We start from the raw sequence: 17,365 nt of genomic DNA, 5'->3' as shown, positions 1-17,365 counted from the left end.
GCTGTAGGATGATCGCCTCGTTGGCAACGGCTTGTAAATCCGAGATAGCATCAACGGTATCTGAACTAAAGTGGTGCGCCTTGGCCGCCATACGGCTTGCCGCATATTTGGCCCGTGAAAATCGTTCAGCGGTAGGAAGGGAGTCCGGATATCGCGGTGTATTCGCTGCCGTGGCGTGGCCACGCAGTTTGGCGAGCACTTTGGTGCCGTCGACAGGAAACAAGCCTGTATCTTGGAAACCGCTTATTACGTGGCCAGTTGTGAAAGCCGTTTGCCAGCAGCGCTAAGTTAAGGGAAGATATATCAGTTTACCGCTAAATTAACCTGTAGATCGAAAACGACTTACTCGAATCGCAGCAACGAAATCTGAGCGGGTGAACACCGGAATACCGGTGTTTATATGCTCATGCAGGACCGCCTGCAACTCGTTTTTCAGGTGAGTGAACACGGATACGTCCATGGGCTGCATATAATGCGTTGAATGAGGCGGTAAAATAACGATCTCGATATCAAATCTGAGGCAATAATCAAGTATCTCCATGCCAAAGTGGCCGGTAAAGCCGTCGAGAAAAAGCCACCTCCAAATACGTGTTTTGGCCCGCTGTGAATTTGGATCGATTTTGGCCGCAGTGCGGTTCACAAAGTCGAATCTGACGTCAAAGTCATGACCAAACCACTCTTTCAACGTGGGAGATCCGATCGATTGCACGGCAGCAACTTCTGGCCACGAATACCGGTTGAAATGCTGTATCCAGGTGAGCTGGATATCTCCGTTGGAAAACCCCGTTTCTGACCGCGTAAAAACGATACCCTCAGGCAGATCCAGATCAAGCCAATCGCTCGTTGGCCACTTTGTGAAGATACAGAAGGGCGGTAGCGACTGCCCAACAGCGTTGCCACCGCCTATCAACGTACAACTCTCACGGTTAGCCGGATCCGCGGTGCGTGGCTTTTCATGCCTCTTTTTCGTCACGACCAATACCGGTATCCGGCCATCTCTCACACCGATTCTAGTACCACATTCGTCAGCGTTCCAGGCCGCTGAAGCCGTGATCCCAAGCTCTACCGCATGAGCCGCCGTGCGGCGATACCAGGCCTCCACAAGATCGATCTGTTGCTCCCAACTAAGGCGAGTAATCTCGACGGGTTGTTGTTTGGTAAGTCGCAGTTCCGGGTGTTTTTTACGCCAACGGCCGTACCAGTTCATTTGAATTGGATCACAGGGCGGTATACGTGACTGACGCATCAGATTGGCCGCAGATATTACGTGTTGTGAGTCGGGATATGCACCAAGTTTATCAAGCTGCATGATATACGCAACGAGAGCTTGATCTTCAGCATCAGTCAACAATGAAGGCCGCCCGCTGCGCTTTATCGATATCTTAGGAATGCCATTGATCAGGAGATTACGAGCATGCCGCTGAGTACTCGAATACGGGTAACCGTTCCTTTTACAGAACGATCGTAGCGATTCTGGCTTGGATCTGCCCTCCCGCGCGGTATCCGCCCTACTGCGGTGAGTTTCGACATATTGGGCATACATGCGGGCTCCTAAGATAGCTGGAGATTCTGGGGACGTCATGATATAGGTATATTTGCGGTAAGTGCAATTGTGTTGTTATGGAACGGGATTACACTCGGCATAAGTTAAATTGTTAACGATTTTCTAGGTAAAAAACTGATGCGGGGTGGCCCACGGTTTTTTCGAAAATCAAGGTTTTGTAACCCCCTCTTTGAGGGGGCCCACAACGAACAGCCCCCAAGTATAATGGCGTACCGAACCATGCAATTTCGACGCAAACTCCGGCTGCTTATCACGCCGACACAACAAACTTCAATCAACCTTCACATACTTTGCGAGCAGACTTTCTCAACCCGAATGGATTGCTTGAAATAAGTTTTTCCCCAATTACAGCCTAATAACAATATATTAACAATTCGCCAGGGAACTGCATCCAAAATTTTCAGCTTAGCCGAATATGGAACATCCACGGCAAAACTCCCTGTTTTTCGTCCAAATTTGTTTTATATGGCCAAACGACATATCCGAACCCTGACAAACTCGATTATAGGTTAGGGAATAACATTACGCAAGTTCCACACTATGCCTCGAGACCAGACATCCGGGCAGCTGTTACCAATCGTGCAGTGCCAGAAAAGTATGAGGTCAGGGTCCCGACCACCCAGAGGAAGCGCCGCAGAATATTTTATAATATTCCGAGTCGGCCTTTGATCCCTGGGACAATCTCCTTTCAGCGAAAATGTGCATTTCCTGCTGGTAGATGGGGAGATCACGGATTATCGGACGGCGAATTCTCTAGTGATGAGAACGCTTCAAGCCCAAAACTTGGTTTATTTACTTTCCTCTTATCGGATTAGAATCCTCGTCGATAGGTGTTGATAAACTAGCTTCTGTGATATGTTTACTTTTGCCGTAGCAGATACTGGCTACCGCACATACATTTTAGACAGGGCACGGATTATCAAATGGATCCTAGACACAGAGTTTCAAATCACGGAAGCCCACGCGTAAACACAGAGGTAGATCAACGAAAAATCAAGCGAATCACAACAACAGCCATTTATTTATACGCCAAGGTCCAACGAAAAGTCACCACAAAGACATAAAAAGGTATAAAGCGGTAGAACTTGGCAGTTTTTATCGCTCAGCACTTCACTGTCGTTGTTTTTCTGCCCGTGCGCCTTGATTCTTTGGCAACCTGTAAGGCGTTGCGGAGGGCAACCTTGCCGTCCTCTAGAATCATGGATGCAAAGTAACTCGTCGAGTCCTGAAGAAGGTCCAAAGGCGTTCCGTTTTCCACCACAGTCCCTGCACGCATGGTCACCACGCGGTCCATCCAGGCGAGAGATGCCGCACGGTGCGCCACGACCACGAGGGTGGTACTCTCCGGGAGGAGCCAACGCAGGGCGTGCTGCAGCTGAGCGTCCCCGGCGAAGTCGATGTTTGCCGCAGCTGACATGATGGGGGATATGGAGGTCAGTATAGGACTCTTTTTGACGCTAGCAAATGATCTCGCACACGCGGCTGGGTGAGAGCAAAATGACAAGAAAGGCAAGGTGGGGGAATGTGCTCATACCTTCATCAACAAGCAGAACGGGAGGTTTTGCCAACAAGACCCTAGCAGCGCAGAGAAGCTGGCGCTGGCCAGCTGAGAGCTCAGAAGCACTTTGCCCGAGCTCTCGGTCCAATATGCCTACCTCGGCCTTCTCATCCCCAGGACCGAATCGGTCCACGAGTATGGTCCTAAGGCGGCAAGCCTCAAGCACATCTAAAAGCTCCTCGTCGGTGTGCTTTCCTTCGGGGTCCAGATTGAGTCGGACAGTGCCCGGGAAGATGAACGGTTCCTGCGGAAGCGTATGCACAACGGTGCGCAAGACAGGTGGTGGGACTGTCGAGATATCAACGCCACCAAGGGTGATGGTCCCTGCCGTGAGCGTCACCAGACGCGCAAGAATAGACAGAAGGGTGGACTTGCCCGACCCCGAGCGACCTAAGATACCTAGTCGCTGGCCTGCTGGGATCGAGAGCGTAACGCCGTCGAGGGCGGGTGCGTCACGGGAAGGGTAGCGTAGGAACACGTCGCGCAGGTTCAGGTTGTGTCGAAACTGTCCTTTAGGTCCCGGCCCTATTGCGGCCAAGAGAGTTCGCCGGGCGAGTTTGAGGTCGCCAGTGGGTGTCTCTGGTGATATTTCGCTATGGTAGACCATCAATCGCTCGGCGCTGTTCATTTGAATTTCCAGATCGGTCGCTGACCATGCAAGCAAGTACACGTTCCGTGCAAGCGCTGATGCCACCCCGAGCGCCAGTCCCGCCCGTGACTGGGAATGCGAAGAGGAGCTGGCATTTTCATCGTCGTCCGCCAAAGCGCCGAGGCATGCAAGCAGCGCCACGATGGCCAGCACAGCGGTTGCGGCCATTTCGGCCCGTAATGTAACCCACGTGTCGAGCGAGCGTCGTGTGAGACGCGCAGCCGCAAGTGCGTCGAGGGCGGCTGCGTGGCGGTCCCGAAGAAAGGGGATTGCAGTCGGGGCGTAAGCGCGCACCGATGACGGGTGCGAAAGTGATTCGGAGAGCACCGATACGACGGGGGAGGCGAGCAGAGATGCCGTTCGCTGGACCTCGCGTGCGCCGCTGGGAGGTTCAAGGGCGTTAGCAGTCGGGATGGTTCGCAGCAGAACCTTTTTTTTTCTTAGCAGATAGCACGCCCGAGCGAGGGCCGAGTGCAAACTGAACTATCTCGAAATCCCAACTTACACTCTGAAGCGTTGGAGGTAGAACACCATGCCGGTAATGAACGGTAGCAGTGCTATGAACATGAAAGTTCCACTAGCCGCCACGAGTACAAGTGACGAGACGAGCGAGGTTGCCGCAGCAACTAGTCCGTCTATAGCGTTCATAATTTTGATGTCTAGCGACTCCACGTCGGCTGCCATGCGGTTTAGCACGCGGCCCGTGGGCTGGGACTGTATATACGCCATGGGAACCTGTAGTAAATTGTGAACAATCCGCTGGTGAATTCTTTGACTGGCGTAAATTGAGCCTTGAACCAGAATCAGCCCGAGTGCGGCTAAATTCAGGAATTTGTTAACGAGAAAGACTCGACGGCACGGTAGTAGAGACTCTAGAGAGGCGCCACACTCACCGATCAGAGCACTCTGGACCAAAATCAGCATTGCATACACGGCCATATAAGTTGGCTGGGAAAGGCTCATGGTTTGGTCGAGCCACCATACAAACCAGTACTGATTCATTATGCGGACAACGGTAAGTAGTGACACCATGGCAAATACCCCAAGAGCCTGGCGAAAGCCGCCCGCCGATCTTGCGTAGAAGGTTAGTACGCTCCATTTGATAGCGCCAACTGCACGCTCTTCTTTGGCCACAAGACATATTGTATCCTCGTGAGTCACGTCACGGCCGAGGGCATGTGTAGTTGGAGACGATATCATTCGATTTTGATCGTCAGCAATCTGGCCATGCTCATACTCTTGGCTGTTCAATGACATGTAGGCGGACCTGAGTTTGACGTCCTGCATAAAGGCCTCTCTGGATCCAGACCATACCACACGGGCTTGGTCTGTGACCACAACGTAGTCAGCGGACGCAACATACTGTGTGTGCAGCGTTGCTATAATTATTACAAATCGTCAGCCAAAATAATACCAATTGTCAAGATTGAAAAAAAAAGAAAAAATGAGGAGACAAAAACCGGAATAGCCAGGCATGTTTTGGGGTTTGTGGACCAACCTAGGATAGTTAACGGTACGTTTTCCTTGCCTTGCTTCCGCCCTCACGGCATCAAAAAGCATCCGGCGAACCTTTGCATCCACAGCCGCCAGCGGGTCGTCAAGCAACAACAGATCAGCATCAGCGTACAGCGCCCTCGCCAACCCGATTCGCGCCTTTTGGCCCCCGCTTAAATTGCCGCCCTCTTCCGAAATTACAGTGCCCTCGGCGCCACCAGGACAACCGGCAAAGTCGATATCGAGTCCGGTTTTCCGAATTGTACTATAATAATGAGCAGCGTTGAATGGCGCTTTAGAACCAAGACACACATTTTCGCGAAGCGAGCCCGAAAGCACAAAAGATTCCTGCGCGGCATAGGCCATGGATCGCACTGCCGGCCGGCGGAGCTTTCCGCGCCATAGCGGAAGCTCCCCCAAGATTGAAAGCAGTAGTGAGGATTTACCGGAGCCCGTTGGGCCGATGACCAAGGTCAGCTGCTGGGCCGGGATGTTCATATGCCCGACCTCGAACAAGCTGCCTCGAGATATGTCCCTCAGGAGGAATGCCGACTGCTCTCCCGCATCTCTATCATTTTCGGCATCAATTGATACGGGAGCTGATGTTACATCCTCAGGGTTGTTGCCAAGGAAGGCAAATGTGGCGTTTGTGAATTTGACCGCCGCAATCGGTTTGTCCTGTTTTGTATCCGACGGGTCGGCTAGCTCTGGGGGGCTTGGGGAAGGGATTTCATTTGTAGCTTGCAAATCATCGAACTCGTCCGATCCCAAAAGCTCAGCAACCCTTGCGAGACTGGGCCGGACGGAAAATTGTCGACTCAGCGCTAAGCTCGCCGAAAATACAGGCTGGTACAACAGATTGAAGTAGGCCAAAGCAGGGAAAACGACTTGAGGCGTGACCTCGTGCCCCTGGGCCCAGTATACAAAAAAGGCTGCACAGGCCACCAGTCCTGGAACTGTTTGCGACACAGACGTAAAAATGCTGAAGCCGGCGACGAGATATTTGCGCAACGCATCCAGCTGCGCCGCGCGGGCATCCTCTACAAGTCGACGGAATACAGGCTCGACCGCGAGGGCTTTAACGGCGGCAAAGCGCGTTATGACAAGCCGCAACGCCGACAGCCGGGTGTCGTTGCGAAGCACGTACTCTTTGATTCCGTCGCGGAACATGATGGACGCGCGCCCCTGCACGATGAAGAGCAGTGCCATAGTAGCCAATGCGCAGACCGCGGGCCACACGCCCATTACACGCGTCGTTAACGCGGCGATAGCCAGGATCTGGGCTGGCGCGCTCCATATATCATGCAATCGCTGCACGTATAGGGCTATCATGTCCACATCGACCGTCGATATAGATATGATGCGAGCGGGCGACAAGTGTGCGGAGGCTGTTGGCGACAGCCTCAGCGCTTTGGCTAATATGGTAGTGCGTAGCCCAGTCTCGGTCCACACGGCATGCGTTCGGGTCACCTGGTCACGGGTGCGTCCGGCCAGTGTCGACGCGAGTGTGGCCATGACGAGCCACGTCGCTAGAGAAGCGGACCGCGGCTCCGCTAGGAGCTTATGTAGCAACCAGGGCGCCAGGAGAGAGGCGAGGCCCGTCACGGCCTAAAATTTCGGTCAGTATATGCAGGTTGCCAAAAGGGAACGGACCCGTTGAAACCCACCTCAAGGAAGAATCCAAGGGCAATCATGCCGCCGACCTCGAATTGGTTCGAAAACGCCCATAGTATGCGCCAACAAGACCAGAAATTGCTCTGCCCCGCTGCAGCCAGCAGTGGAAGAAATGTCCGTCGTAGCGATGAGCTGTCCCGGGAGAAGCGTGGGAGCCACGCATCTTCAAGGACACCATCGTTGTTATAGACTCTTGACGCAAGCCGACCTGCCCAGGATTGGAAGGGAGAAATGTAGTACAGCGGAGGGTCTATGGAAATGTGCTCCTCTGTTGAGAGTGACGTGCCGGGGCGACCTTCGCTTCCCCCATCGATGCCACCGTCACTGTTCCCGGACAGCCAGGCGTACCTTGCCTGAGTGGCCTCAAAACGGCTATGTACGCAGACCACGAACTGGGCAAAGCGGGCGGCGTGGCTGCTTAGGAATTTCATGGTGGTTAGTTGATATCATGTGAAATTGCAAAACGGGGGCGGGCTGTAGATTGCCAAAGGTGAGCCCGGACTTGTTCGTCGATTTTCAATCTTGGGGAGTTACTCGGAAGTAAGTGTAAATCTCGCAAGTGGAGCAAAGTAGCGAGCAACCGTGCTACCTAACCTACTAACAGACAATTATAATACCCAAGAAGTTAAATTGACATGCTCCGTACAGACAAGCTTGCTAAAATCATAGATTGGTGATCATCATTAGACGGTGCGTTAATGACTAGCAGTAGGCCTAAAGTATAATAAAGTCAAGACTCCTGTTTCCGGCCCCCTTCCCCCGCCTAGTTCAGGATCCACCCTTTTTCAAAGAAAGTACCTAGGCAATGAAGTATAATACAGAAGCACGTTTCAACCAGGCGATCAAGACCATGTTGGAAGGAAGTTTAATCAGATCGATCGAAGAAATGGGGGATCCCGGAAACCACCATTTTAATAACGGTTTGCTCATGGGCAGACATGCGAGTGTTGGGGTGATCACGTGTATAATCTCAGAACACGTCGTAGAGGTTTCAACTAATCTCTGCGGGATCGCTATTAGTAACAAATAGCAAAGACCATGCATAAGAATACTATTATTTCGTTATTGTTTTTACCAATCACAACAAGTATACGGCTCCTATCAACACGGACTACAATAATGTCATTTATACTCTCTTATATCCTTCAGTATTTCGACTTAGCCGTGTTTAAACCCGTTGAAGAGCATATAAACGGATTAAGCTTGTACGGATCCAAGGCGTGGTGTGTAAAAAGGAGGAGGATGGAGATCGATTGCATGCAGAGGCGAAATATCCTATAGCTGAAACTTGGAACTGAGTTCACGGTTGTGATACAGTTGCCTAGGGACGGTACAATTAGAGAGTGAAGTTCATGCGTTGGATTAAGGTAGATGTCTTAACTGAGCATCCAGGGTTGTCTCCCAATGGCACCAGGCGCATTTTGACGAAGCAAAAGGCGAATGGCTGAAAAATTTGAAAGCCAGAGGTTGGCAATACATATCGAAAGGGGACCGCTTACATTGACAAAATCTGGCGATTTATTCGAAGATCTGTTATCTTGTTGGCCATCCTGCATAGAAGGCAAAATAGTTTTTTTTCCCTTTAAAATTTCACCGGGACTTTCTCCGAATAGTGTTTCAATTAAATCCAAGCTAAGGACTACGCAGGAAACCAGCCTGCTAACGTTCCTCAAGACCACAGAATTACGCACTCGCGGTCACCCAGCACGCCACGCGGCAGTAGTCCAATGAAGCTGCTCAACGTAATCCTGCGAGAAGCAGGAGCTTCGCTGCCTGCGGCCAATTTCTGGACTCTGTGCAAATTACGAGTGTTGAAAAAAACCAGATCTCCCACATCCGGACGCAGCGTGACACTGTCACGGCCTTCTACAACCTCATCAAAATAGCCGTAACTCTCAGGGTCGCGGTCACTGAGCACACTATGCTCCCACTGGCGGTCATAAACCACGGTGTGTCCGCCACCGGGCGCCATCGGCGCCAGGTACAAATTGAACACGGCCTGATGAGTGATCTTATTAATCACCCAATCCTCCGTGGCCGAGTCGTATGGAGACCAGTCGCAGTGCACAGGCGTACCTGAGTCTATAGCGCGGTATATGCCAGCATGATACTCGCGACCGTCCGGGTGCGGCTCACGAGCAGTCGCCACCACATGGTCCGGGAACATGGATTGAATCAGGGCCACAATCCGAGGCCAGGGTGCCTCTTGGGGCGATACCCCAGCCGCCTTTGCGACTTGTTTATGGAGATTGCGATGGGTTTGGGAAGCAGCAAAGTACCGGTCCTTGGCTGTGTTCGTGTAAGCAGAATTCTTGGACAGGGGCAATGGGTTTGCGTAAACACGCGGTGACAAAGGGATAATATAAATACTTACTGTCAGTCCTCTGTGCCGCGAAGTCATTGGCGCTCTGAGCCTGGAACTCGAACTGTGCAACCCCCACTTTAGACACTGGGGGTCCTGCAATGTGGGAATAAGGCGTCAGGCATTTGCCAATGTACTTCTCCAACCGGCGTGCCGTGTCTCGAGATGTAAATCCCGGAGCGTGGACTGCCGGCGTTTCTCCACGTATCATGGACAGGAATGTCGCCGGTGTGAGTGTCGTCGGACCATCACGGGGCCCGGGCTTCCAGCGGGCGGGATTGGCTGGGCGCAATAAGATCTCCGTGGCTGACGATGCGACTGATGTTGCGACACCAGTACTAGTCGTGTGCAAACTAGCGAATGAAAGGTATCCTGGAGTCTCCATGTTGCGGAGAGCGCGAGCATTGTAATTACGATAGGATGCTCGGCCCAAGCTGTTTGGGTGAGAGTGCCACGGACGCGGAATGAGTCTAAAAGACATAGTTGAAGTTATGTAACCAACCTTGCAAAAGATTAGTTGTACGTCTCAGAGAACAGATAACCATCAGAGAGCTTTTCGAAAATTGAGGGGAAAACCTAACAGTATGATTACGTTTGCTGCATATACAATGGCATTTAAAGCGGGTCCTTGATTTCCAAAAATCCCTTTGTACACTCTTGGACGAGGCTGATATAACGTTGAGCTCCACATCTCCGACCCCCCTAAAGTCCGGCCCCTAAAAATATCTACTCAGCCACGTCAACCCTTTGTTTTATTTTATAAATATCTAGACGAATTTTTCACTTTAGAACTTGATTTTTGAAGATTCTTGCTCCAAACCTTCCAATGAAACAGTACACTGAAAATCAGCTTCTTGCTGCCATTTCTGACATAAGAAATGGCAAATCAGTTCACAAAACCTCGCAAAAATGGGGTATTCCTCGGAGTACCCTTCACGATCGTTTAAAGGGGGCCCAGTCAATTCAACAAGCGAAAAGATTTTGTCAAAGGCTTTCACAGGAGCAGGAAACCTGTTTGGCAGATTGGGTACTTGCGCAGGCCGCGTTAGGCCTTCCGCCAACGCATCAAGAACTACGCTATTTTGCGGAACGAATTCTTCAGGCCGCCGGAGAAAGAAAAAGCCTTGGGAAACATTGGGTTAGCCGTTTTATAGCCCGATATCCAATTTTGAAAACCCAAAGACCCCGGCGAATAGGAAATGCCCGGGTTAATGGGGCTACAACCGAGGTAATTAAATCTTGGTGGTCCTATTTGAAAAATCCCGTTGTCGATACTATAAAACCGGCCAACCGTTGGAATATGGACGAAACAGGTATAATGGAAGGCAAAGGATCTAATGGCCTGGTGTTAGGGCGTAATAAAATCCGGCCATTACAGCGAAAAGAGCCTGGAACGCGGGGTTGGACGAGCATAATCGAATGTGTATCAGCTACGGGGGCTGTTATACCTCCCCTCGTTATATTTAAGGGGAAAAACGTACAGCAACAATGGTTTCCAGCTGATTTAAGTCCTTTCGATACCTGGCAATTTCATGCAACCGAAAACGGGTGGACAAATAATGAAACAGGTATCGAATGGTTAAAAAAGGTGTTTATTCCGTATACCCAACCTTTAACCCCTGAAAAGCGGTTATTAGTTCTGGATGGCCATGGATCACATATAACGGACGAATTTATGCTTCTTTGCTTGCAAAACAATATTCAACTCCTATATTTACCCCCTCATTCGTCACACGTTCTTCAACCGTTGGATTTATCGGTTTTTGGGCCGTTAAAGGAAGCTTATCGACGTCACCTGGGATTTGTAAACCAGTTTTGCTGTTCAACGGTTGTTGGGAAACGAAACTTTCTACTTTGCTATCGAAAAGCCAGATCAAAAGCATTTATAGCAAAAACCATTCAATCTGGTTGGCGTACGACGGGGTTATGGCCGGTGAACTTGGCAAAACCACTTTTAAACCCTTTTTTATTAGAAAATAGCAACGCCAACGTCGAAAAAGGTAAAAATAACGGCTTCCAAAGGGATAAAACACCGGAAAATCCAACCCAAAAAATTAACGACCAGTCTTTACTTATTTGGAAAACCCCTAAAACGACCCGAGATATTCGACTTCAACTACAGGAAATTTCCCGGTCCGAAAAAAGTAACGCCACTTCACGGCTTTTGTTTGCAAAAGTCCAAAAAAGCTTCGAAACCAAGGATATCTTATTGGCTGAAGCTCAGCAAAAAATCAGTTTGTTAAAAGCAAAATTGGAGGCGGTACGGCCGGTCAAAAGGAAAAGGGTGATTCCGGATCCCAACGAGCTTTTGGTCAGCAAAAAAAACGTTTATGAAGCACAGGAAAATAATAGGGACTGTTTAGAAGCTTTGAACGATGGAGAAGAGGTTAGCGAACCGGGAGAGCCTGACAATGATTGTATTATTGTGCGTTGATAGGTTTACATTTAAATCGGTTTATAAAAGGGGTATTTCGTCGTTACATTTTTCAAGGGGGCCGGACTTTAGGGGGGTCGGAGATGTGGAGCCCAACGTTATCTGTTAATAGGCCTTTTGTTGTGTTAATCGATCAACGGAACGTTCTTATAAAATAAACGTCATCATATTATATCCCTATTTTTTTAAACTAACAGTTTAAAAGTAAGTTTCGTTGAGCTCTTTGTTTTTGCTATTTCACAGATACCTGTAACCTAGGTACGATTATACTTTTCTCCGCTTGGCATCACAAAATCGAGCGCTTGAGGTACCAAGCCACACTCAATTGTTGCTCATAGCCCTATTCGCCGCAAGACTAACCCCGATAGCTCTGTCCACAGCACTCACAAATCCTTCTTCGTGCAGGACCATCATAGCCTGGGAGGTACTGCCCCCTGGAACGCAGACATCGCTCGTAAGTTTCTCCAGGCAACCAAGCTGTCCGGTCTGAAGCGCCAAGCCAGCCGACCCGAAGGCTGACTGCTTAACCAGCGAAGCGGCTATGTCGGGTGGCAGGCCTCTCCTCACGCCCGCCTCGACCATTGCCTGCATTAGAGTAAAGATATAGGCCGGTGCGGAGCCAGACACGGAAGCCGCCACGTCGAGTAGATCCTCTGTGGGGACAAAGCACAAACTGGGTGAGACGTGCCGTATCAGGGCAGCGACGGCTTCAGCCGCACCTGGAATTGCTGTCACTGTGGGCCCGGCGAAGGCTGCCGTTGCGCCCTGCCTAATGCAAGCGGGCGTGTTGGGCATTGTGCGCACGATAGCTGCGTTTTGGGGCAGCCAAGACGCCAGGGTTTTGACTCGTATGCCCGGGCAGGCTGTGACAAAAACAGTAGGAATCTCCAGTACCGTTTTTGGCCACGATGAGAGCAAAGAGGAAGACGAAACCATGCTTTGTTTGACAGCCGGATCATCGGTATTGAGGTGCTTTGCAGAAGCGTATATTGCTCTCAGATCTACACACACATCGCGAGTAAATTGCGGCTGAGTGCAAATTAAGACCACATGCAAGCCAAAGACCTCGTGGCGAGGTAGGGCTCCCCAGAGCGACATGTTGCGGATGCAGCTGGTGATCAAAGAGCCAGGGTAGCGATGCTGCAGATCCGCAATGTGATGCTCACTCCGGGTCACGAGCCGGATACGATATTGGTGCGTGGGCGGGACCGTTCCTTGCGTGTCGCCGCCCGCCGCTTGGAGGCCGTCCGCTATGCTAGTTCCGATGACGCCACAGCCGATAATGGTGCACATAACGCGCGTGACGTGGCCCCGGGGCTCCGAGTCGTTCATGGCTTTGCTCATGGCGGGCAAGTAATGGAATATTGATTATAGTTTGACCTAATAATGATGCACCAGTCTAAATAAAATGGTAGATATACTTGGATTGAGGGTTTAAAAATGTCGAAGCCGGACCAGCGGAGGGTTGTGCGCACGTGCAAGTGCGGAGTCTTATATATTTGCAACTCCAAAGGTGTAATAGCTGGCGATTTCTAAAAGGGACAAACGTGGTTCTCTGGTGGAAAATTATGTTTTTTCTTTGCTGAGAGGAGCCTTTTCTAGTCTCAGTGCTCAAACTAGGCCACCCTTGCTTCGGTCATTTATCAAGTTGGCTGAAAAAACTCTGGACTAGTTTATCTACGCGGCATAATTGATTAGCGAGGTTAATTATATGAACTAAACGGCCACTTTCTACTACGAGTATTTAAATGTGTTTAATTGAAATTTAAATATCGCGGGTTAACATTTGGGGCTCGTAAAACTAAATTCTTCACCAGCGGGTCAAGCGTTGATGTTAGAGGGATGTTATTTGAATTATACGCAGCATAATATATAACGTTGGGCTCCACATCTCCGACCCCCCTAAAGTCCGGCCCCCTTGAAAAATGTAACGACGAAATACCCCTTTTATAAACCGATTTAAATGTAAACCTATCAACGCACAATAATACAATCATTGTCAGGCTCTCCCGGTTCGCTAACCTCTTCTCCATCGTTCAAAGCTTCTAAACAGTCCCTATTATTTTCCTGTGCTTCATAAACGTTTTTTTTGCTGACCAAAAGCTCGTTGGGATCCGGAATCACCCTTTTCCTTTTGACCGGCCGTACCGCCTCCAATTTTGCTTTTAACAAACTGATTTTTTGCTGAGCTTCAGCCAATAAGATATCCTTGGTTTCGAAGCTTTTTTGGACTTTTGCAAACAAAAGCCGTGAAGTGGCGTTACTTTTTTCGGACCGGGAAATTTCCTGTAGTTGAAGTCGAATATCTCGGGTCGTTTTAGGGGTTTTCCAAATAAGTAAAGACTGGTCGTTAATTTTTTGGGTTGGGCTTTCCGGTGTTTTATCCCTTTGGAAGCCGTTATTTTTACCTTTTTCGACGTTGGCGTTGCTATTTTCTAACAAAAAAGGGTTTAAAAGTGGTTTTGCCAAGTTCACCGGCCATAACCCCGTCGTACGCCAACCAGATTGAATGGTTTTTGCTATAAATGCTTTTGATCTGGCTTTTCGATAGCAAAGTAGAAAGTTTCGTTTCCCAACAACCGTTGAACAGCAAAACTGGTTTACAAATCCCAGGTGACGTCGATAAGCTTCCTTTAACGGCCCAAAAACCGATAAATCCAACGGTTGAAGAACGTGTGACGAATGAGGGGGTAAATATAGGAGTTGAATATTGTTTTGCAAGCAAAGAAGCATAAATTCGTCCGTTATATGTGATCCATGGCCATCCAGAACTAATAACCGCTTTTCAGGGGTTAAAGGTTGGGTATACGGAATAAACACCTTTTTTAACCATTCGATACCTGTTTCATTATTTGTCCACCCGTTTTCGGTTGCATGAAATTGCCAGGTATCGAAAGGACTTAAATCAGCTGGAAACCATTGTTGCTGTACGTTTTTCCCCTTAAATATAACGAGGGGAGGTATAACAGCCCCCGTAGCTGATACACATTCGATTATGCTCGTCCAACCCCGCGTTCCAGGCTCTTTTCGCTGTAATGGCCGGATTTTATTACGCCCTAACACCAGGCCATTAGATCCTTTGCCTTCCATTATACCTGTTTCGTCCATATTCCAACGGTTGGCCGGTTTTATAGTATCGACAACGGGATTTTTCAAATAGGACCACCAAGATTTAATTACCTCGGTTGTAGCCCCATTAACCCGGGCATTTCCTATTCGCCGGGGTCTTTGGGTTTTCAAAATTGGATATCGGGCTATAAAACGGCTAACCCAATGTTTCCCAAGGCTTTTTCTTTCTCCGGCGGCCTGAAGAATTCGTTCCGCAAAATAGCGTAGTTCTTGATGCGTTGGCGGAAGGCCTAACGCGGCCTGCGCAAGTACCCAATCTGCCAAACAGGTTTCCTGCTCCTGTGAAAGCCTTTGACAAAATCTTTTCGCTTGTTGAATTGACTGGGCCCCCTTTAAACGATCGTGAAGGGTACTCCGAGGAATACCCCATTTTTGCGAGGTTTTGTGAACTGATTTGCCATTTCTTATGTCAGAAATGGCAGCAAGAAGCTGATTTTCAGTGTACTGTTTCATTGGAAGGTTTGGAGCAAGAATCTTCAAAAATCAAGTTCTAAAGTGAAAAATTCGTCTAGATATTTATAAAATAAAACAAAGGGTTGACGTGGCTGAGTAGATATTTTTAGGGGCCGGACTTTAGGGGGGTCGGAGATGTGGAGCTCAACGTTACGCAATTTTCTCTGCCTTAAGTTATCAACTCTACTGAAAATTGCGAAATTATACGCCGAATACCTCCAAACTGGCCTCTAGGGTGGCGCGCCACACGCCCACCTTATCGACACATTGCCCACGTGGACACACTTCGACGATAGCCCTTAGGAAATTGTGTACTGTCTGCATGGCCTCCTGCATTTCATTCGGCTCCATTTCATCGAGGATTTGAGGCGCGCGCTCCTGGATTAACTTTTTAAACAATTCAAAAAGCCGCTCCTTTTCGTGCTTCGAATCCTCGTTCTGTTGCCCGTTCCACCTAGTAAGACGCAAATGGATCTCGGTTAGATTCGTCCCTTGAGAAATAAATAAGATCAAATAACCTACAGAAAGGCTCGGGTCGGGTTCCACCGGTTTGATGGAGTAATGCCTGAAAATTCCCAATCGAGAACGGCAGTAATAGGCATTTTGTCTGGCTGTGTTGGATCACACATGATATTGGCAAAATGTAAATCTTTATGAGCGAAAACATATGTAACGTTATCCAGCTCGTTGATCATTTCGGGCGCGCAAATAGCTGCGATAAAGGCCTGTAATCGCGGTATAAGGTCGCGGTAAGCCGCAAGAGAATCGTGGCGTTGAATGGCGTAAATATAACGCTTAACACTCGCGGTTACGTATGCAACGTAGCCAGGGAAAGCTCCTTCGGTGGGGTTAAGCGTATTGATATTTTCACCGGCAGGCCATATTTTTTCGATGTCGGGTTGCTGCCAAAAAGTCTCCTCAACTATGGGCCCAGGTATTGGCGGTAAACCGTCGCCTGCGGGTACCAGGCCGCCAACGCAAGGTTTGCACCATGGTTTGTTGTGAAGTTGTATTATATAATCGGTTAATTGTTTAACCAAAAGAAGTTTTTGAGCCTCGTTTAGGGTATCGTATATGGTATCCACGCTGACACCCGGTGCCCTTTCCAAAAGGGTAAATTCATAGCCGAGGGGGTTATTTTCCGTACAATCATATCGAACGATTGCTGGAACGGGAATAGTGGTATTGTGGCGAACCCAAACCATGCACCCGACCTCGTTACGAGTTTTGAGACCGGGCAAATGTCGGCCTGATACCCTAAGGACGAGAGTTGCAGAGCCATCATCAGCACTTATCGTCTGTTTTTGCAGCGGTGGTTTAATCCGCCCCACGTCTTTTGCATTAAAACGAAGTAGATAAATCCCGTGGTATTCGGCCGTTACTGAAAGGCGTGATATAGTGGCGGCTTCTGGAAGGTCAAGTCCAACCAGTAAATTACGGATCGCCGCGTCGGAGAAAGCCGGGGGTAGAGGTGCCTTTGGCTCGCCCATGGTTTCAAGTTGCTCGGTGGCTTATAGCTGGAGTGGATGGCTTTTGGTGTGTACGTGTATAGAAACAGAAACTCGGAGTAGTAAAGGAAAGCGTGATCAAAAAGCTTGTAGGGCAAATTCTCTTAGACTGTGCTAAATCGTTGGCGCAATCCAGTATTTGTAGTCCTTATAATACTATATATATACATATATACCAAGCTCTTTCCCCGACTGCGGCCGGAATTCCAACTACTTGGTGGAAATCATCCGCAAGTAAACATCATGTGTCAGTCAAGGGAGCATAAGACGTCATGTCACATCTGAGATCACGTAGTACGGCCAATGGTTTGACCAGTCGTTGTTTACAAGTTGAACCGATGTTGCATACAAACTGAGTCGACGTTGTGTTTGATGGATGTCCAATGCCAGCTCTAGTTACATTGATTAATTCCAACACGGATGAAATAGGTCCAGGCTGAGTAAATGTGAGGTCACGAGTGAGTTGACAAAGAGATGGATTGAAAGTGTGACCAAAAAGTGAAAGCACAGCGACTAAGTGGTGTAATACCTAACGTTGCG

The 17,365-nt window shown here is 49.2% G+C and overlaps 4 protein-coding genes across 4 annotated transcripts; all 4 read right to left on the bottom strand.

Moving 5' to 3' along the window:
- Positions 1 to 2,666: 2,666 nt before the first annotated feature.
- On the bottom strand, positions 2,667 to 7,370 carry MGG_11025 (spermidine/putrescine import ATP-binding protein potA; the record flags this gene model as incomplete). The annotated part of the gene is made up of 6 exons (XM_003719344.1): positions 2,667 to 2,974; positions 3,099 to 4,153; positions 4,277 to 4,589; positions 4,665 to 5,150; positions 5,289 to 6,873; positions 6,933 to 7,370. The coding sequence occupies 6 exons, from the start codon at positions 7,368 to 7,370 to the stop codon at positions 2,667 to 2,669; spliced, it is 4,185 nt and encodes a 1,394-aa protein (XP_003719392.1).
- A 1,238-nt stretch (positions 7,371 to 8,608) lies between these two features.
- MGG_11067 (uncharacterized protein) lies at positions 8,609 to 9,512 on the bottom strand (the record flags this gene model as incomplete). The annotated part of the gene is made up of 2 exons (XM_003719343.1): positions 8,609 to 9,228; positions 9,314 to 9,512. 2 exons carry the CDS (start codon positions 9,510 to 9,512, stop codon positions 8,609 to 8,611), a joined length of 819 nt encoding a protein of 272 aa, XP_003719391.1.
- A 2,328-nt stretch (positions 9,513 to 11,840) lies between these two features.
- Positions 11,841 to 13,079, bottom strand: MGG_11069 (pyrroline-5-carboxylate reductase; the record flags this gene model as incomplete). The annotated part of the gene is made up of 2 exons (XM_003719342.1): positions 11,841 to 11,849; positions 12,123 to 13,079. 2 exons carry the CDS (start codon positions 13,077 to 13,079, stop codon positions 11,841 to 11,843), a joined length of 966 nt encoding a protein of 321 aa, XP_003719390.1.
- Positions 13,080 to 15,518: 2,439 nt separating this feature from the next.
- On the bottom strand, positions 15,519 to 16,807 carry MGG_10936 (uncharacterized protein; the record flags this gene model as incomplete). The annotated part of the gene is made up of 2 exons (XM_003719341.1): positions 15,519 to 15,771; positions 15,840 to 16,807. 2 exons carry the CDS (start codon positions 16,805 to 16,807, stop codon positions 15,519 to 15,521), a joined length of 1,221 nt encoding a protein of 406 aa, XP_003719389.1.
- Between the last annotated feature and the right edge of the window lie 558 nt (positions 16,808 to 17,365).

The sequence above is a fragment of the Pyricularia oryzae genome, chromosome 6, assembly GCF_000002495.2.
Source record: "Pyricularia oryzae 70-15 chromosome 6, whole genome shotgun sequence".
In the NCBI taxonomy this organism is placed as follows: Eukaryota; Fungi; Ascomycota; class Sordariomycetes; order Magnaporthales; family Pyriculariaceae; genus Pyricularia; species Pyricularia oryzae.
Note: the sequence above shows the minus strand (reverse complement) of the source record. Positions and strands in the feature narration are given on the sequence as shown.